This window comes from Canis lupus, chromosome 30 (genome assembly GCF_011100685.1).
Source record: "Canis lupus familiaris isolate Mischka breed German Shepherd chromosome 30, alternate assembly UU_Cfam_GSD_1.0, whole genome shotgun sequence".
Taxonomy (NCBI): Eukaryota; Metazoa; Chordata; class Mammalia; order Carnivora; family Canidae; genus Canis; species Canis lupus.
The window spans coordinates 6,121,458-6,142,534 of record NC_049251.1 but is presented as its reverse complement, the minus strand read 5'-3'; the positions used below and the strand labels follow the sequence as shown (position 1 = coordinate 6,142,534).

The following is a 21,077-nucleotide window of genomic DNA, read 5'->3' as shown; positions in this document are numbered from 1 at the left end:
CAGCAGCCCCAGGGCCAGCAGCGGGCAACCCAGAGAGCATTTCCAAGCCCTGTAACCCTTCATCAGCTAATTAGGCAAAGTGCCAGAGAGGCAGAACCAAATACCCCCTCCCCCACCCCGCCCCGCCACCCTTGAAGGCCCATAGGATGGGACTGGTCCCAGGTCTGAGAGTGACTGATTCAGTCTGGCTTCTGTCACTGTACACATCCCTACCGGTCAGCGGAAATAATGTGTGCCTCTCTCTACTCCTGTGAACATTCAGTCACTGTCTTTAATACCAATTCTCTTGCTCTAGCACCTTGTTCCAGAACGTTTTCCTAAAAGAAACAGTAGCTCAGTTGACTGTAGTTGTTTGGTGTCAAATATGTATAGTGAGTGACAGATTAGAAGCCTGCCTCCCAGATCGCTTGGAGAATGACATTCTGGACAGCTGAATTTTCCCAGAGTTTAAAATTAACTTTTCAGGTGCCATTTTGTAGCAGTGTTCTCTTGAGGAATAGTCGTCTTAAATCCCCTATGCACTTTTCTACATTCTTAACATTTTACAGAGTAGACTTTAGTCCTTTATAACACAGGGCTGTTACTCTGAATACAAACCACTAAGATATACTGAAGATATGAGTGCAGCTGTGTGTGGTCTGGATTAGCTAACAGCTGCTCTTTGAGCATTTCCACCTCACATGAGAGGACTAAGCAGCCCTGTCTTACTAACCTCAACCCCCCCGTGCCCCCTACCCCCCCCCATCCTCCTGGGCTCCATGGAGGCTCTTCTTAAGGAGACATGTCTGTGCTCCATTGCCCTGTTGTCCCAGGATATTCAAGCTGCTTTTGGTAAGTCTCAGATTCATTGTCCCCGCTGTCACCAACCACCTTTAGCTCCGGGGATGCTACCCCACTCCACCTTCCAGTTCCCTACTAGTTCTGCGGAAACTCAGTGTAACCACTGAAAAGATTGCCCGTGTCTCAGAAGTGACAGAGGGAGACAGTCATGGAGATGAACATGCCCTCGTGTTAGTTCTCTTGAAGCTGGAGCTCGCTCCTCTTCCACAGCAGTGCTTCTGTGTGGGTGGCTGCTTGACCCTCAGGGCGGTTTGCACAGCCAGTTCTTGCAAGCTCCTTCCCTACTTCACAGTCATGGTCACTGTTTGCTAAGAGGTGAGTGAGAGGGAGGCCATCTTGCCAGTTCATCAGGATTGAGGGAGGTGCGCTCCAAACCTCCAGTTCCTCCCTGGGGACAAATGGTACTTGTTAGACCACAGTCTTATTAAAAGGATGTCCAGCAGCATTTAAAATAGTTATTTTGTGCCGTGACACGACTAGTGGAGTCTCTACTTCCCGTCCTTGCCTCTGAGGAAGATGGCCATCATGAGTGGGGAAGGGGGTTCTGCGAACTGCTTGCAGACGTGGACCAGGCGTGTTTGTCAGGAACGCTGGATCCTGATGCTCCCTCTTTGGGCTGGTGAGCAACCTCGCCCCTTTCAGGGCACGGTGTGGGCTCTACTGACCCGCCCCCTAGGGCCTCTGCCTCAACCTCTTCCATGCTTTCTTTTGGGAATCGGTCTGTTACCTGAATATCTGGTTCAGGATTCCGGGCTGTGAACGGAATGTCACACACTTCCTAGACTTTGGCCCATCCGAAAATCATTGTGAGAAGGCCCGCAGAGCAGAGCATAAAGAATGTGCTGTAGACTCCTGATGCCCTGCAGCAATTCCCCGCGCCTGCAGTACAGTCAGCACTTCCAACAGCACACTTCACGTGTCTCTGGAAGCATTCAGATGGCACTAGGGAGGGAAACTGCACGGCTGGAGACAGAGGTCAAAGGGACATTTACTGTTTAATGTATATTCTTGTACCTTTTTAAATTTTTATCTCAGGTTCTCATTTTTTTAGTATAAAAATGGTAAGATCACACTCAAGATTTTTCAGTTACATAGTATAATCAAGTAAAGCCTACCTTGCGTTTGTAGATACACTCTGCATTTGAAATAAGCTGGAATTTTAATTTGGGAGTCACAAACTGCAACTTTTAGATGAATCACCTCCTGCCTGGCAAATTAGGGATGGGGTGAAATCATGGGAGGAGCTGAGAGTACTGCAGACGATACTCCCTGCTTGGTGGGTACCTGTGACTGGGTCTCTTCTATTTTGTAGGTTCTGGGTGAGATGACTGAGCTGCTGTCCTCCTGTAGAAACTATGACAACTATCGGCGAGCCTATGGGGAGTGTACCCAGTTCAAGATCCCCATCCTGGGGGTGCACCTCAAGGACCTCATCTCCCTGTACGAAGCTATGCCCGACTATCTGGAAGATGGGAAGGTGAACGTCCACAAGCTGCTGGCCCTTTACAATCATATCAATGAGCTGGTCCAGCTGCAAGAGGTGGCCCCGCCCTTGGAGGCCAACAAGGACTTGGTGCATTTGCTGACGGTGAGGCTCCTACAGGAGGCAACTACTAAGGACTAGCTATATACCACAAACCACTCCCCACACTCTAGCAAATAGTACCTCAATTAATACTCATAAAAACTCTGAAGTAGATACTATTATTATCACCATTTTATGGATAGGGATTCTGAGGCACAAAGGCATAATTTCTCAGAGGACCACACATGATTAAGCAGCAGAACCTGGACTCAGACCCAGGTGGAGGGACCTGAGATTGTGCTCTTAAGCAGTATGCCCTTAGGACTTCTAGAACTGTTTCCCACCCCCCCTATGAAAGCAATCCTAAACTCACTGGGAGGAGCTAATAGCAAATCAGGATATAAAGCTTTGTAAGAGATGCAGACAGTATATTCCCATTAAAAAAAAAAAAAAAAAAAAAGTAAGGCAGTAAGTGTAAAAAAAAAAAAAAAAAATGGAGGCATTCAGGTCAAGAACAGGCAAACATTTGTGGTGCAGGAGCCCAGGATTTGCGTGTTGGGTCCAGAGTGAGATAAGATGAACTCTCTTCCATACCCACAATTCTATAGTTGATCAGCTGTTAGACCGTGGACATGTAACTCTAAATCTGTTTCCGTTTCTATAAATCAGAGAGAGTAATCTCTGGGATAGCTTGTAACTTCTCTTTCAGTTCTAAAATTAAACAGTTTTTAATCTGCATTTTTGCAGAATAAAATAATTATAGCCTCTTCTCCCTTCACATGATGATTCTGATAGAGCCCCACCGTTCACATCCTAGCCCTTTCACCAACTGGCCAGGTGACTATGGCAGGTCTTGGCCTTAGACATCACCTATAAAAAGATGCACTGATCTTAACACTTTTGAATCACAAATTATGTGGTGAAAAGTGAACATTCTTCCCAAAAAAATATACATGAGTTTTGAACCTCTTGAAGCCATCCATAGACTCTAGGTTAAGAACAAGATTATTTCTAAGATCTCTCTCCTCTAGATTTTATGGTTTAAGATATATGAAATTGATTAACTCTATCATTTAATAATACCTCTTATCATTTAAACTGGGGTCTGTTGTAGAAAACAAGTGAGGTTGGATCATCTGACCAGATAAGTAGGGCCTTTTGCCTAAGCTTGAAAGCTTAAATATTAAATTATATTTTAAAAGAGGACATCTTGACATTTCTCCACAATTTTACATTTTAACAAGAAGGAACTAACGCGACGGGATGAGCACTGGGTGATATGCTATATGTTGGCAAATTGAACTCCAATTTAAAAAAATTGAAAAAAAAAAAAAAAAAAGGAACTAACACTTGCCCTATTGCCCTAGTGTTACATCCTCCAAACATTGTGAATTTTAAAAACAAACTACTAGAAGAGCCAACAGCAGCAGAGGAAGTACCAAGAAAGAAAGAAAGAAAGAAAGAAAGAAAGAAAGAAAGAAAGAAAGCAAGCAAGCCAGCCCTGGGAAAAGCAAACAGCAGCCTAGCAAATAACCGTGTTCTGCTTTGACCTGCAGTTGTCCTTAGATCTCTACTATACCGAAGATGAGATCTACGAGCTCTCCTATGCTCGGGAACCAAGGAACCACAGAGCCCCAGTGAGTTGTTCATATTTTTATGCTAAAATTAGTGCATGTAACAGATACTTTACAAGCTGCTCATCAAGGTCATCATCTTAAGGAACAAAACTGTCTTCAGTGTAGTAAGTGTTATATTTCCACTATGTGCCCAACCTTGTGCTAGGAACAGAGAAAGCTTCAACATTTGTATAAGTAGTTCCTGACCATAAAGAGCCTGAAGTCTACTTGAAGGGATGAGAATATAGGAACGGTAAATGACTATGCGCACTAAGCATACCCCAGTGAGTGGTATGGTCAGTTGGTGATTTACCAAGTAGAGAAGGGAGATAGAGTTGTGAGCCACAGTGACATCGCCTTTCTATTTATTATAAAGGATCCCTGTATCAGTCGTTTCTCTTCTCTGATTTGTTGGTAAGAATATGCATACTTAGAAAAGCCCGATCATCCCATGTTCCTCTGGAATTTGACCTTATACTGAGAAGTCCTCAAAATCCTGCAGTCCTGGTGCTTCATGGCTAGACTTTGTCAGGTTGTCTGGCCCTGCCTCTCCTACAGGCAGGTAAAGATGTCAGTCTTCCTTCTGAAGGACCAGTATTGCCCTCCGTTTCCTGGCAAGCTTCCCAGCCCCCAGACATATAGTACGTAAGGGGAGAGTTAAGGTAGCTAGATTTCATTGTCTCTATGCAGAAAGATGAAGTTCTAGCTCCTGCTGTAATGAAAACTCTTCACTGAAAATATTTGGCAGGTTTAATTTTCAGGGTGTTAGAGGGCATTTCAAATGGAAAGGATACCTTCTCTCATTTTTGGAAGAGATTTTCATTGGGCCAAGTTGCAGTTAGGAATGGATTCCAAAAAGAAAAAACAGAAAAAAGAAAAAGAAAGAAAGAAAGAAAGGAAATGGATTCCATCTTAGCTTGTCCAGGCCTGAGACCTTTTTCCTTGTGTTGTCCCAGCTTTTAGCTATTTTTCTCTTCATCCACATCTTTACTAACCTAGTAAGTAGAGAACGGAAAGGGCATTTAATGATCCACTGAATGGAAAAGAAATTCAAATGATCCACTACTTTTCTGATAGCTTTGACAAAAGGTTTAATGCAGAGGGAATGGAGAATTTTGAGTTATCTGGAGATGACGAGAATAAATGGGAGGAGCACTGTCATCTTTGAAGCACACTTGCATTGGCCAGAATTACAGTTGTTGATTTCAGTTCCATGTGGGCTCTCAGGTCCTTGCCCCTGCTGGGAGCTGAGGGTTGCCAACAGATGTAGCCACCAGCTAGTGAGAAAGGGGGGAGTTGTACGTTGTACTGCATTCTGGTCATTGGGATTTCTCTGAATATTTCATTTTAGCCACTAACACCTTCAAAACCACCAGTCGTAGTGGATTGGGCCTCTGGAATATCTCCCAAACCTGACCCAAAGACCATTAGCAAACACGTCCAGAGGATGGTGGATGTAAGTACAGCTGTGTTTCAGCAGAGAGAAGTAGTGCACCGCCTAGCTTAGTTTTACATGCAAGGTGGTGGGTGGGGCACAGTGGCAGAAACAGAGGTGAGAAACTTGTCCCTAGTGCACACAGGGGACCACTTCTCATATTGGGCCTGTAGGACAGTTCAAGAGTTACATTTTTTGAACATACTTTGGCCTCATGTTACAGCGGGGTGGTATAATAATCGAAAAGTGAGAGCCAACCAATGATAGAACCAGGAGTCGTCGAGGACGGGAGGGAGCATTTCCAGCTGGGCTGTTAGCAGAAGCAACGGAGGCCGAGAAGAGGGAGAGCATCCCCTGGGCAATGAGCTGGAGGACACAGTGGCCAGGGAGATGCTCAGTCGATGCACTTATGATTAGACCCGAAAGCCCCTGGCCCCCTGTAGACACCAGCACAGGGCACACCTGGCATGTGCCCCACTGCTTCCCTGCAGCAGCTCTGGGAGCACGGTTCTGCATTCTCTCACTCAGGCCAAGGAGAGGCTTTTAGCAGACGCTCCAGCCCTTGGTCCTTTGGCTCAAGGGAGAAATGATGGGTTTCGCTTTGGTAATCACCAAAGAAACTCCTTTCTTCACAGTCTGTCTTCAAGAACTATGATCACGACCAGGATGGATACATTTCTCAGGAAGAGTTTGAAAAGATTGCCGCCAGTTTTCCCTTTTCCTTCTGTGTGATGGACAGGGACAGGTGAGCACCTGTGTACAGGAATAGGCGGCTGCGGATGCCTGTCTGGGTTTGGTCTGGACCATGACCGACTATGAAAAACGCATGTGTTTTGAATGCCTCAGAAGTGAAGACCTCGTAAATCTGCCAGTTAACAAATAGTCAACTATCAATAGGAAAACTATGAGTGCTCCTTGCCTTGTTCTGCAGATCATGAGAAAGGATTATATACTACTTTGCATGTTTACTTTTCGGAAGGTTACATAAGCCCTACGTTGGTTCTGTGTATGAAATTGAAGGGATGGCTGGTGGGCTCCAGTTCTGTGTCACGTACTGTCTAAAGTCAGAAACCGCAACGTAAGGCACTTCTCTCCCTATATGGTTTCAATTTCTTTTTCAAGTCTTTAAATTTGCTAGGAAAACCTACTTTAGCCAAAGAACACCTCTGTCGAAATGAATACTGCCCTCTCCCCTGCTGTGACATGGTATCCATGTATCCTTATTTAAGAGCAGGGCTCCCGGAAATAATCCCTGCCACTACATACTGTCCTACCCCACAAAGATAAAAAAGGTGAATGTCAAGGCTAGAAGCCACTCTTGCTACTCAGACCCCACTCACACCTGGTCTGTCACTTGCTGACAGGGAAGGCCTCATCAGCAGAGACGAGATCACAGCCTACTTCATGAGGGCCAGCTCAATCTACTCCAAGCTGGGCCTGGGCTTTCCTCACAACTTTCAAGAGACCACCTACCTGAAACCTACTTTCTGTGACAACTGTGCTGGCTTTGTAAGTTGTTCTTTGAATGTATCAGGTTGAACTTGGGGAGGGGTATTCGACAGTTTAAAGGATTAAGCCAGGCACAGACCTCACAACCTTTACCAACCATCCCAGCTTATAGCCTAAGTAAACGCCCAGAATAACCGCATTCTCAAATGCATGGTTTTTACCTGAACTCATCTTTACCATATCTCCCGGATTTGGATTTATTTCTGCCTCCATTGTATAAGGTCTGGGGACAAATGGTAAGAAAGGTTGAATTGGGGATATATTTTTTTAAGTAATTATATTCATATGTTAGAGAAAAGAACGATGAGACATCCCTGCTCTTTCCCCTTCAAAAGGAACTGCTTTTAAGAAGCCCCATGATTCTGCCCACCTCTGTCCCTCCCAGTCCCTGACCCCAGGGTTCTGTATACTTGTTCTTTAGTTTGGAATCCTGAGAAACCTGTCTGTTCTTCGATTCATCTACTTCAGGCCTCAGGAAGGTCTCCGAAGTCCATGCTAGTGAGCTTCTTGAGAACATTTGACTTTGATCAGCACAAACTCTTCCTGTTTGCAGTTTAAGGTCAGGAGAGTCATGATGGGGAAGATTAACGAGGTTTCCTTCCCACTTGAGGAAGAGAGCACAACAAGGGGAAATAAGGAATGGGTGTCACGTCTAGCCTCCCAGTAGACAGATGACTGACAATTGTACATTCTAACCATCTCTTGTCTGTCTCATAGCTCTGGGGAGTGATCAAACAAGGATATCGATGTAAAGGTAAGGCTCAGCTTTGTTGATTGTGTTGTTTTCCCTGGTCTTAGAGGAAACATTTTTTATCCATAGTAGTTGTCCATTGAATCCACTTCTCAGCACAGTTCACAGCTTCATCCCCAAACTGGCTTTCCTAGAGCACCCATGGAGAGTGACTGCCACCACAGAGAAGAGGAATGCCTGGGTGACCAGTTATGAAGCTCCCCTTTGCGAGGTCCTCTCTCTGTGTGGGTTGTCCTGGAAATAGTGGTGGTGGGTAGGGAGGCTGTTTTCATATGGTCATAAAAAGGTGGGTCCCCAAAGAAAGGCACTTTGGAACAGAAGTATTTACCAATGGCCCTCACCACCTTTCCTTTTCTCAGTCGATTCCTTGGGACGTAACTGTCCTTCCTTAGAACTAGAAAAATTCAGGAGTGAAGGAGAGGAGACTTTTACCACAAGGAAGACAGACAAAAGAGCTGCAAGCGTCCAGGGGATCTCCTTATTTTTTTTTTTAATTTTTATTTATTTATGATAGTCACAGAGAGAGAGAGAGAGAGGCAGAGACATAGGCAGAGGGAGAAGCAGGCTCCATGCACCGGGAGCCCGATGTGGGATTCGATCCCGGGTCTCCAGGATCGCGCCCTGGGCCAAAGGCAGGCGCCAAACCGCTGCGCCACCCAGGCAGGGGATCTCCTTAAAGTAGGCAGTGTATGCAGGATGACTCAGACACCACTTCTCTCCAAGACAGTAGATGCTGCTTCTGATTCCGAGATTCATGATGAGGGTTTCAACGAGATGGTGAGACCCAGAGGTGACCAAATGAGAAGGCTACTAGCTTTGTTAGGAACAGGAGGTGTCCTAGCTCCTAGAACAGGCATATATATCAAGAGAGCACTGCACAAATGTGGTTTTGAGACTCTGGAGAAGAACGCGAAAGACTTCCTGATCAGGGTGTCTTGTCCACAGACTGCGGGATGAACTGCCACAAACAGTGCAAAGATCTGGTTGTGTTTGAGTGCAAGAAGCGAGCCAAGAACCCAGCAGCTCCCACAGAGAACAGCGCTGCTGGAGGGCCAGCATCCAGTCTTTGCTCATTGGGAGCCAAAGACCTGCTCCATGGTAAGTAGGCACAGAGAACATTCCTCTTGGAAAGTGAAGTGGGAAGGATAAAGTTTTCAGGGAGGAAAGATGACCTTTGTCCTTCCCCCTTTTAGTAAAAACCACCACAGACTAGTCACAAAAAATACAAATTTTCATGGGAGAAAGGTGGCAGAGAGCAGTGTGAAGGTCTGGTTGGAAAATGGGATGCACGCATACACACACACAAACTCATAATACTCCAACAAAAAATATTTGTGATATTTAAGTTAACAGTATAGTTATAATTTTGAGCTTTATTTGGATAAATACTTATGTTCCTCTGGGTAAAGGTTAAACTAGGATCCTTATAATGTATCTGGTATTAAACTGTTGATTCAAATTATAAATGCTGACTCTACCAACCTAATGTCTTGGCTACAAAGTTCAGTGATTAAAAATATGTAACATTTTAATAGAAATGCACACTTTTAAAACATCATTTCATTTCCCCCAAATCCTGGAAGGTAACTAACAGAATCTAAAATCTGTACTTATTAAATAAATGTGTTTCTTTGCAAAGCAATAAATTTAGATGATGTATCATCTATCCTACAGCCTAGCAATCATCTCACATATATCCACTCTTTACTCTTCCAGGAAATTACTCCTAATGCCTAATATCTAGGCTGGGTTCTAGGCAAGGGTGGTGGTTGATTTCCAACTGGTGTCACACAAGGGCAATACATTTTGAGGCACACATCCACAAAGCTAGAACTCCCCTCACAGTTAAGCTATGGCCATTGTGCAAATGGGTCCCAAAGAAAATTCCTACCACCACCTGCAATACGACCAAAACTTGAATGCTGAGGGCTAGCTACCACATCCCAGGGTCCACAGAAAATATTTATGGACCATTTCTCTCTAGTGAAGCAGGGGCTGGCCTCAACTATCTGCAGACACTGAAATCATTTGGCAGCTTTTGTGCAAGTAGAAAATGCTCTTTCCTAGGATAGATGCAGCCTAGCAACAGTGGCTTCACCAGTAAAGCCCCTTTACCCCCTAAAGAGGGTGCCTGAAAAGGAATCCACTTTGGGCCTATGGAACTCCTATAACCCTAAGAAAGGTTTTACTTGGAACTAATGTGTCAATCGGGAGTTTCTGCTTTTCTGAGATACAGTATTAATATGTCATGTATCTTTCTACAGTACCTGAGGAAGGACCTTTCACATTCCCTAATGGGGAGGCTGTAGAACACAGTGAGGAAAGTAAAGATCGGACCATCATGCTCATGGGAGTGTCCTCACAGAAGATTTCAGTTCGGCTGAAGAGGACTGTCGCCCATAAGGCCACCCAGACGGAATCATTGCCTTGGCTTGGCAGTGAGGGTCCTTCTGGTCCCTTTCTACTGTCTTCCCCAAGGAAGACAGCCCAGGATACTCTGTATGTGCTTCCCAGTCCCACATCTCCATGCCCCAGCCCCGTCTTGGTCAGAAAGCGAGCTTTTGTCAAGTGGGAGAATAAAGAATCCCTCATAAAATCAAAGGAGGATCTCCGTCATCTCAGACTCCCAACCTACCAAGAGCTGGAACAGGTACTTTCCTTTTCTTTTTCAGACTCTGAGAGAAGTGGGGCTAAACCAGGGAAGAACATGTGAGCGAAAGATTCTGACCAGGTTGAAAGGAAAGGCTTCTGGCTTTCTTTCAAATCTGTGGCAGCGATGTCTCACGTTACATGGGTAGAACAAGATATACTGGGCTCCCTGTTGCCATAGAGGGACCATTTCAAAGTCTGTTCACAATGGGCTCCTTGAAAAAAAAAAGTTTCTACTGATCAGCTTTACCATGCTGACACCCTTTTTTCTAAATGAGACTTCAACACATCAGAGAATGTGCTGATCTTCTATATACATTAGACAGTATATGGCAGATGCACAGCTGAATATAATCTATAAACTGATAAACAGCTCCTGGTAGAGTTAAGTTTACAATGTCCTAATTATAAGGTGCCTCACAGAAGCATTATAAAAGGTAAAGTTTACTGAGAAGGAAGAACGGGAGTTTGGGAACATGGTTCCACAAGGTTAGAGAATTTGAAAAAAGGCATAATGAGAGAAGATGTTAAGAAAGGAAAAAAGACAAAGCCAGTTGCCCAAACACTCAATCCTGTAGAGCCAATTACTAATGTACTTTTTTGTTTAGAATACAGGGCTCAGGGTGAGGGCTGGCTTAGATGGCTTCCTACCAATGATACGTAACTTAAATCGTTTTAGAAATAGGGAATGTGTTTTTGGAGGCCTGGCAATACAAATACAAAACTAACATCCATCTAGCTAAAATTCCTTACATAGCGAAATTGCCCAAAAGGGCCTCAGAATTCTCTGCCTTGTTCTCAGTGTTGTACCTTCCCTGTCATACCCACAGAAACTAAATTCATGTGACACTCTTGGCTTGGTGTCTGGAACAAAGAACATAATATTAGGAGGATCATATGAAAAAATAACATTTTCTGGATGAAAGGTATTCTCTTGCTCACAGGGTTTTTAAGAATCCAGTCAATCAGGTGGCCAGATGTGGGTTACGCCAAAGCCCTTCTCTTTAGCAGTAGAAACTGCCAAAAGCAACTTACAAGCACTCTGGTTTTGGGGACACAGATTTTGTGATTCTAATCCCAGATACTTTTTAAACTAGCTGTTAAACTCTGCCTTACTTGGTCTGCTGTAAAATACAGGGTCGGGATTTCAAGCTATGGTTTGCCTTTAGATCATGAATAATTATCACATAACATTTACCTACCACATAGCTATCTAGATAATTTCCATCGAGAAACAATTCATTGTATCCAAACTACCCAGAAACTGCCTATACTTGCAGGGAGGGAGTAATCAATACGTATAATGTAAGAACTTGGGTTCATAGAGGACTAGAGACATCATCATGGCAAGAGGAGTTGTATCTTTCGACTCTCCCCTCGTATTTACAACAAACATTGTAGAGCACAGGCACATACAAATCTCCTGGGCATGCAAAGTAGGTGGCTGGGCCTCAGATCCAAGGAAGTTTGGTGAGCTGCTCCACTCCATCTTGCCACAATCAGGCAAGAGCAACAGTGGCAAGGACAAACCAGGTCAGGCATGAAAGGAAGGTACAGAAGTTATGGGCGTCCCACCAGTCAGTGCACCATGGGAGTGGAGTGAGACGGAGGAGGTTTGGGGGCAGAAGCTTAGGAGAAAGGAGTCAGCCTCCCTCCCCAGGATGACACCGCAATGCACCAGGCTTCCTTCCTCACAGAGGAACAAGGCAGGTAAGAATAGCACAGGGCACTGGAGGAACACATTCAGCAGGTCTGCCCAACGGACCTCTGGGAGGACCCCGACTCAAGGATTCCCCCGTATCATCCCATAAGGCCGTCCACCTCTGCCGCCAGCACTCTGTACACCAGCTTTTTAAACGTACACTCCCAAGTGTAGCACCAGAGCCAGCTTAGGTAAAAAGAAACCCAAAACTTCAGCTATAGTATGTGGCCATCTTATGAAAAACAAAAGGACTTTAACTGCCAATTTACCCAATTGTAACAGTCAAAATAAACAATTAAGAAAGGTGTGTGCTACTTCAAATAGGATGACAGAGGCATGCTATAGGAAACTCAAGGTAATATGGTATCACAAAAAAAGTAATTCCAGCAACGAAACTCAAAGGCATGGAGTATTGGGATCTAACTGATAAAGAATTCATAATAGCTGTTATGAATTCATGAGATTCAACAAGCTGCAAGACAACATACGTAATTGAATGAACTAAGGAATAAAATTAATGAACAGAAGTTCTTTGCCAAAAAGACAAATTTTTAAAGAACCAGATAAATTCTGGAGCTGAAGAATTCAATGAGCTGAAAGCTCATTAGGAAATAAAGCAAGGAAAGAACTAGCAACTTAGAGGACAGGGATTTAGAAATGATTGAGAAGAGGCTAGAGAACAAAGATTTTAAATAAAGTAAAGAAACCCTACAAGAGCTATCATATGAGAAAGATATAGAAGGAAAATTAGAGAAATAATAGCTGAGAATTTCCCAAACCTGGAGAAGAAATTGGTAAATACAAGTCCAAGAAGCTAACAGACCACCCAATTTTAATGCAACTGTCAAAAGTCACTGATAAAGGATCTTAAAACCTGGGGGGGGGGGGGGGGCGGGAAAGAAACCTATAAAGGAACCTCATTAGCTATCAGGTTTCTCAGCAGAAACTTTACAGGGTAAGAGAAAGTAAAATGACAAAGTGTAAAAAGACAAAAACTGCCAGCCAAGAATACTTCATCCAGTAGTCACCTTTCAAATAAAGGCTTTCTCAGACTGAAAACTGAAAGTGCTCACCACCACTAGACCCTGCCTTGCAAGAAATGCTGAAAGTAGTCTTCAAGCTGAAATGAAAGGATGCTAATTAGTGACATAAAAGCAAATGAAAGTACACCATACTTCAACAATGATGAGAAGCAGAATCAGAAAACTGTAACTATATTAGAATGGTGTATTCAACCTCTTAATTATAGGATAAAGGCCTAAGGAAAACAGCATTAAAGATAACTGTAGCTACTATAATTTTTCAGTGAATTCACAGCATAAAGATAAACTATGACATCAAAAATATAAAAGGGAAGAAATGTAAGAGTGGATAGATAGCACTTTCTCTTTGCTCACCTATAAAATGTCAAGATAAAAAGGGATGTTCTAATTATGAGATGTTTTATGTGTAGGCCACATGGTAATCACAAAGCAAAAAGAAAGGAATCTTGCCACTTGCAACGACATGGAAGGAACTAAAGAATATCATGCTAAGTGAAATAAGTTAGAGAAGGACAAATACCTTATGATTTCACTCGTGGAATTTAAGAAACAAAACAGATGAACATAGGGGAAGGGAAGGAAAAATAAGAGGAAAACAGAGAGGGAGGCAAACCATTAAAGACTCTCAACTACAGGGAACAAACAGGGTTGCTGGAGGGGAGATGGGGTAATGGGTGATGGGCATTAAGAAGGGCAACTGAGGGATGCCTGGGTGGCTCAGCAGTTGAGTGTCTGCCTCAGTAGTTGAGCTCAAGGCATGATCCTGGAGTCCTGGGATGGAGTCCCACATCAGGTTCCCTGGAGGGAGCCTGCTTCTCCCTCTGCCTATGTCTCTGCCTCTCTCTGTGTATCTCATGAATGATAAAATCTTAAAAAAGAAAAAAAAAAAAAAAGGAGGGCACTTGATTTAATGAGAACTGGGTGTTGTATGCAACTGATGATGCTAAATTCTACCTCTGAAAATAATAATACAATGTATTAAATTGAATTTATATAAAAAATTTTAAATGCTCAAAATCATACTTTACAAAAGTAAACAGAACAAAGGGAAAAAGAAAATGGAGATACAAAACAACCAGAAGGCAAATAAAATGGCTGTAGTAAGTCCTTACATAACAACAGTCACTCTATAAATGGATTGGTTTCACCAATCAAGAGGCACAGCCTGGCTAGATAAAAAAAATAAGACCCAATTCTATGCTGCCCACAGGAAACTCATTTCAGCTCTAACGAGTCACATATTGGCTCAAAGTAAACGGATGGAAGAGGATATTCCATGCAAATAGAAACCAAGAGAAAAACGGGGCCTAGCCATACTTCTATCAAACAAAATAGAATTCAAGCAAAAAATAACAAGAAACAAAGGTCATAAGATAATCAATACATCAACAAGCTATAACAGTTCTAATAATATATATGCACCCAACACTGGGCTTCAATGGTGAAATCTGAACATTCAAAGAATTAACACCAATTCTTCTCAAAATTCTCCAAAAATTGGGGAGAGAATACTTACAAAATTATTCTATGAGAAGAGCATTATTACCCTGATACCAGAGCCAGATTAGGACACAACAAAACTATAGACCAATGCTGCTAATGAATACAAATGCAAACATTTTCGACAATATATTATCAAACTAAATTCAGGAACTCATAAAAAGGATTTTACACCAAGACCAACTGGAATTTATCCCTTGGATGCAACAAGCACAGGTCAACATACACAAATTAATAAATGTAACTTATCACATTAGTAAAATGAAAGATAAAAAGAAATCATAGGATCATCTCAATAGAGGCAGAAAAGGCATTTGACAAAGTACAACACCCTTTCATGATTTAAAAAAAATAAAAAGGCATACTAGGTATAGAAGGAACATATCTCCACATAGGAAGAGCCCAAAATGATAAACCCATTAACTAACATACTAGTGAAAAAAAAGTTAAAGCTTTTTCTCTAAGATCAGAAACAAGCCACAAGGAGGCGGACTCTCACCACTCTTATCCAACATACTACTAGAAATCTTAGCTAAAGCAATTAAGCAAGACAAAGAAATAAACAGCATCCAAATCAGGAAAGAGGTAAAAGTATCACTCTTTGCAGACGATATGGGTCTGTATATATAAAATTACCAAAACAACTGAAAAAGTGAACTAATCAAAAATTTCAGTGTAATTGCAGGCTACGAAATCAACATACAGAAATCAGCTGCATTTCTACATGCTAAGGATGAAATATTGGAAAAAAGAGAACTATTCTATTCACAATAGCACCAAAAGCAATGAAATACTTCAGAATACATTTAACCAAGGAAGTGTAAGAGCCAAAAACAAGACTTTGCTGAAAGAAACTGAAGACACAAATGGGAAGATATCCCATGTTCATGATCAGAAGAACTATTAAAATGTCCATACTACCCAAAACCATCTACAGATTTAATGCAATCACTACTAAAATACCAATGGCATTCTTCACAGAAATAGAAAAAACAATTCTAAAATTTGTATGGAACTACAAAAGAACAAAGCTGGAGATATCATACTTCCTGACTTCAAACTAGACTCAAAGCTACAGTAATAAAATCAGTACAGTACTGGCATAAAAACTAACACAGACGAATGGAAGAACAAGGAGAGACCAGAATTACACCTTACGTATAGAGCGAGTTAATATTTAATAAGGGCACCAAGAGCACCTAAGGGGGAAAAGGATAGTCTGTCTCTTCAACAGACACTACCTCAAACCTAAAAGCTTTTGCACAGCAAAAGCATTAACAAAATGAAAAGGCAATAGAGAATGGGAGAAAATTTTTGCAAACCATTAATTTGATAAAGGGTTGATATTCAATTTATATAAAGAATTCACACAACCCAATAACAACAGTTCTTTTAGTTTAGAAGAACCAAAGAGACATTTTCTAAAGAATACATACAAATGGCCAAGAAGTACATAAAAAGATGCTCAATATCACTCATCATCAAGGAAATGTAAATCAAAACACAAGCTATCAAGTCACACTTGTTAGAATGACTACCATCAAGAAAACAAAATACCAAGTGCTTGCAAAGATGTGAAGAGAACCCTCTTGACCTGTTGCTGAGAATGTAAATTAGAGCAGCCACTATGGAACACTATGGAATTTGTAGAGTTGTAAATTTTCGAATTGTAAAGTTCGAAACCTCAAATATTAAAAGTAGAACTATCATATTATCCAGCAATTTCACTTCTGGGTACTTATCTGAAGAACACAAAAATACTAACTAAATACTAACACAAAAAGATACATACACCCTCATGTTTACTGCATTATTTATAATAGCCAAGAGACAAAACAACCTAAGTGTCCATACCTCATCAATGTCCATACCACAGTAAAAATGTCCATACCGTGGAGTATCATTCAGCCATGAGAAGGGAATTTGCAGCAACATGGATGGGCCTTGAGCACATTATGCTAAGTAGAGAAGTGATAAGTATTGTATAACATCACTTATACATGGAATTTTAAAAAGCCACACTTGTAAAACCAGATTAAAATGGTGGTTACCAGGGGAACCTGGGAACCAGGGAAGAATAGGGGGTACAGATGGTGTTTAAGGGTACAAACTTAAAACAACTGGTAAATAAGCCTGAAAGATATAATGCATAGTACAATGAATACGGACAATAATCCTGTACTATAATCCTCAAACCTGCTGAGTCCAGAACTTAAATTATTCCAGTTATTAAAAAGGATAATACTGTAATGAAAGGTACTGATTGTCTTTATAATGGCAGTATTACAACCTATCAAATTAACATGTTGTACACCTTAAATTTATACAATGTCATAGGTCAAATATAATTCAATTTTTAAAACTCAGAAGACTGGAAATCAACTGCCACAGAGAATTGGATAATTAAATCCCAGTTTAGGGGGTAGAATAAAATTCTTTATCAAAGGAGTCCATTAGTTTTCAGTGATTTGGAGAAAAAAAACTTAAACTATAATATTTTGTATGACAGTACTGAGTCACTGTTTTCATACCTCAGACCTAACCAGAGACTCCATTTCTGCTAAGTTTAGATCTCCCACTATGCAGCATCCGCAGGTTTTATTATCCATGTCTTGTCTGGGAATGGTTTATTCCACCTGCTAGCCACCTTTAATTCAATAACAAAAACTAATTGCTGTTTGCACATGCTTACTTGGTATTTAACTTGTTATTTTCTATTCAGAGCAAAATAACTGTCTTGAAAATAGTTTTTAATTCTCAGCCACAGTGAATAGAAAATGCCAATCAAGTGTAGTACTTCCAATGTTGTAACTGATTTGCTATTCATTGCTGCTTTATTAACATGCCTCATTCTCCTTTCCCTTTAGGAAATAAATACCCTGAAAGCAGATAATGATGCTCTGAAGATCCAACTGAAATATGCACAGAAGAAAATAGAAACCCTCCAACTTGCAAGAAGCAATCATGTCTTAGATGGAACAAGGTGACTGTTCTTAGCCCAGAAACTGAAGGAGTACAATGTGTCAAGTCTATCAGAGGTCTCTTAAATAAAACCAGTAACACAAACCCCTGGGGAATCTTTGAGTGTCCAGCTATTTAAAAAGGGTACTTTAAAAGAGAAAAGCAAGTCATTCTTTTTTTTTTTTTTTACTTGAAAGACTCCTAGTCAGTTGAATCAAAGGGTAGGAAAGAAAAAAAAAAAAAAAAAAGGGTAGGAAAGCTAAAGAATGCAAAAATTTTTCCCATTCATACCAAACTTTTTCTTCCCCCCGGGAATAACACCAACAGCTTGATAAAAACATGACTACAGATTTCCGATAAGGTTGGTTCTCCTATGTGGCCTGTGTAGCTACTTCTTCCTTAGAACTAAAATCCCTGGAAAATCTTTTTGCTTCCTTCTGTGGGTATTCTGTGAACTGAGGGGTTTGTTTTGTTCCATCCAAAGCTTGCTCACAATGGAAAGATATATTCTAAAAATAGATTTACTTCCTCTATCTTCCAGCCTTCTTTTCGAATCTGGTTCCCACTTCACTACCTCAGATCTCATCAGTTACATTTTTCCCCACTCCTTCCTCACTAGGCTCATATTCACATGAGGATATCTACCCTAGGAATACACTTCTGAAGATGAAGCCACAGAATGGGGGAGGGGGCACGGGGTAAGTGACCAAGACATTATGTAATTACAGGTCAACTCAGTTTTAGTCTTACCGTTGTTAAGTACGCAAATGAAACATCTGGAAACATAGCTAATACCACCTCATACGCAAATGGCCAGGTACCTTAAAAAAAAAAAAACCCTACAAACATGATGTTTGTCCTTCTATATCTATATTGGATAGAATTAGGAATTTATGGCTTTTTGATAAGAGTCTATTTAACTTTTCATGTGCCATCTTTATCCTTTTTTTTTTTTTTGAAGTAACTATTTTGAACTGAATTTGTGCTATACTGTCTTCACTATTAATATTATTTAGAAATAAGCTAACTGGATCAGAGGCTTCAATAAGACCTGAGAGTGTGTATATGTGTATATATCATGTATATACAATATCAAGTATGCATGTGACTTGGAATTTTGTTTCCTCCTTCATAAAATGTGGAAGTGAATTAAACAACTCTGTCATTTACACAAATCCACAAATATAAAGCTCAGTTTGTTACAAGATAAATTGCTTACAATGTAAACTGTACTATTTAGCAAAATCACAATTAAGAGTCCTATGAGTTTTCTATTAATGAAAGTTAATGATAAATGGGCTCATTTAGTTGTCTGGGCAACTGTTTACAAACTCTCGATCTGTAAAATTTATCAGACTCTTGATTTCTCTAAAAAGTTCATGAAATTTTCTTTTTGAGGGGAACTTACCTTCTATGCTTAGAAAGCTTGGTACCAAGCGGATCTGAAATTCATACACAAGTTGACCAATTGCTAAGAACATAATCTCCACAATTAAAGTTCGAAACCTAAAGCCAGCAATACCAAATCTTAATCAGAATACAAAGTATATATACAGTGTAACTTCCTTGGAGGATTCAGACCATTTAAGAAGTTTCTTTGATGAAGACCAGTTCCTATTTGCATACTGTTAGTGACAAAGCTAGTAAGTAGCTTTCTGTTAGTGTTTTAAAGAATTGCTTTACACAAAAATTTACCCGAATTCCAAACTCAGAAATCTCCATAGCAGGCTGCTTTGGTCCATCACCAGGTGAAGCACTTTGTCCATATAATGTAAGTAACAAACATTAATTTCTGATAATCTTTAAAATTCACATTCTTCATTATTATTCTCTCCCTCTGATATAGACCAAAGGTGGTACAGCTCAATTTCTTCATAAGCATAGTCACATAACACGAATTTTTTCATTCTCCTTCCCTCCATCCAAAATAGAGATCCCAAGTTAATTCTTGTGTACATAATCTGTAATCCTAGAATTCCAAAGGTTAGAGCTCCTTAATCAGTCAAAGTAATATGGCTGGAGGGTCTCAAGCATTCCAGAACTTATCACTGAAATGGATAGGAAGCAGTTTTGTTATAAGTTTTTACAGTCCAGCAAGGGCCAAAGAAGAATAGTATGTTAAATAATATTATTTGCACTGAACTACATGGGATTAGAATCTATAGAAATAATATTTCTGGAAACTTTTGGTTTGTCAAGCAAGCCTAGACTCGAAATAAGTTTGAGCACCTATTTATCTGTCAAAACAAGGACAAATCTTGTTTTGTCAACAGCAACGTCATTTCTCATTTTCTTTGGTAATTAACTTGCCTTTTTACTGACCATTTGTGAATTTCTGTCTAAAGGATGTATAATGTAAAAGAACTGCAAGGAAAAAACAAGTGTACAGATTGTAAAGGTTTTTTTTTTTTTGATATCTAATGTAAGTTTTCTTTGTGTAATATTTGTATGATAAAAAAATTCAGATCCCTACCACATAGCTGTGTTGTTTCTTCTAGTTATGAATATGTAGAAGCTTCTCTTGAATTTTTACTACAATCCACAGCTGACACCACTCCCCCCTATTCTATTAACTGGGTTTTCCTGGAAGGAAAAGGAAAAAATTACTCGGTGTAAGTTTTTCTAAACCTTTTTATAACTTGAAGTAACAGTACAGAAATATTCAACCTTTTCCTATCTTATTGCATAAGGACTTACAGTGGTCCCCAAATACTGTCTATAAATACTTAACAATGAAGGAGATAGATTTGAGGTGGTCCTTTCTCTGTGGCTTTTGTCTTTAATTCCATAGTTCTAAGAAAACTAGCAAGTAAAGAACAACTTTGGAGTTGTCCATGAAATTGGTAGAGGATAGTTCTAATATAGACCCCACCCCCCCAGAGCAATTCATTTGTGTTCATGATTAGAGTGATTAAGAGATGGTCAGGACTTTCCCTTAACTGCCAGCCAACTTTTGTTTAACCAGACCAATGAATAGCGGGGTAAATTCCACTACAGGATGCATTCTGTTATATTTGGATGTGGGTATATTTATCATTTTGGCAATTCTTAATACTTCTTACAAAATAAGTCACATTGACAACCTGATTCTGAAGAGATTAAACTGCCTCCTTTCTTCCATCCCCCGTTTCTCTACTGTGTGTCCTTATAAGGCATATATAGTCTCGTTGCTCAGAACATTCCCTGGTCACACATCTTTTCTGGGTTATTGTACCTTCTTTAGACATAAAATGGATGGGGATACATATTCTTTACATGGTACAGATGAGAGATTCCTTACTTTAATCCAGAATCTCTCAGTAAGGTCTTGTGTTTAGATGCTATAAGATACCAAAGACTAGACCAAGGCAGGGAAGAAAAAAAGGGGGGGAGGGGGAGGATAAATGAGGTAATAGGGAAAAATGAAATTGAGAACCAGGCAAAAAGGAATGAAGAGGAGGTCCATAAAAAGGTTTAGACTGTAGGAAGCAGTGAAGTACCATTCATCATACTCTACATTTGTACCACAATCAATTTATAACACATTTTCAAATTATGGCTATTGAT

The 21,077-nt window shown here is 40.7% G+C and overlaps 1 protein-coding gene and 1 long non-coding RNA gene across 2 annotated transcripts in view; one reads left to right on the top strand and one right to left on the bottom strand.

Annotated features, from left to right (window-relative positions):
* RASGRP1 (RAS guanyl releasing protein 1) overlaps positions 1-17,567 on the top strand; it is a 74,883-nt gene extending 57,316 nt beyond the window's left edge. The window contains 10 exon segments of the mRNA XM_038580013.1: positions 2,153-2,428; positions 3,922-4,002; positions 5,333-5,437; positions 6,052-6,161; positions 6,781-6,925; positions 7,643-7,679; positions 8,622-8,774; positions 9,941-10,326; positions 17,438-17,541; positions 17,543-17,567. Of these exon segments, the coding sequence (XP_038435941.1) occupies positions 2,153-2,428; positions 3,922-4,002; positions 5,333-5,437; positions 6,052-6,161; positions 6,781-6,925; positions 7,643-7,679; positions 8,622-8,774; positions 9,941-10,326; positions 17,438-17,541; positions 17,543-17,567 (1,422 nt within the window).
* Positions 730-17,725, bottom strand: LOC119866865. The gene is made up of 3 exons (XR_005381458.1): positions 16,425-17,725; positions 1,568-1,803; positions 730-1,228 (listed from the first exon to the last, which is right to left on the bottom strand). It is a non-coding gene; the product is annotated as an uncharacterized LOC119866865 (long non-coding RNA).
* Positions 17,726-21,077: the final 3,352 nt, after the last annotated feature.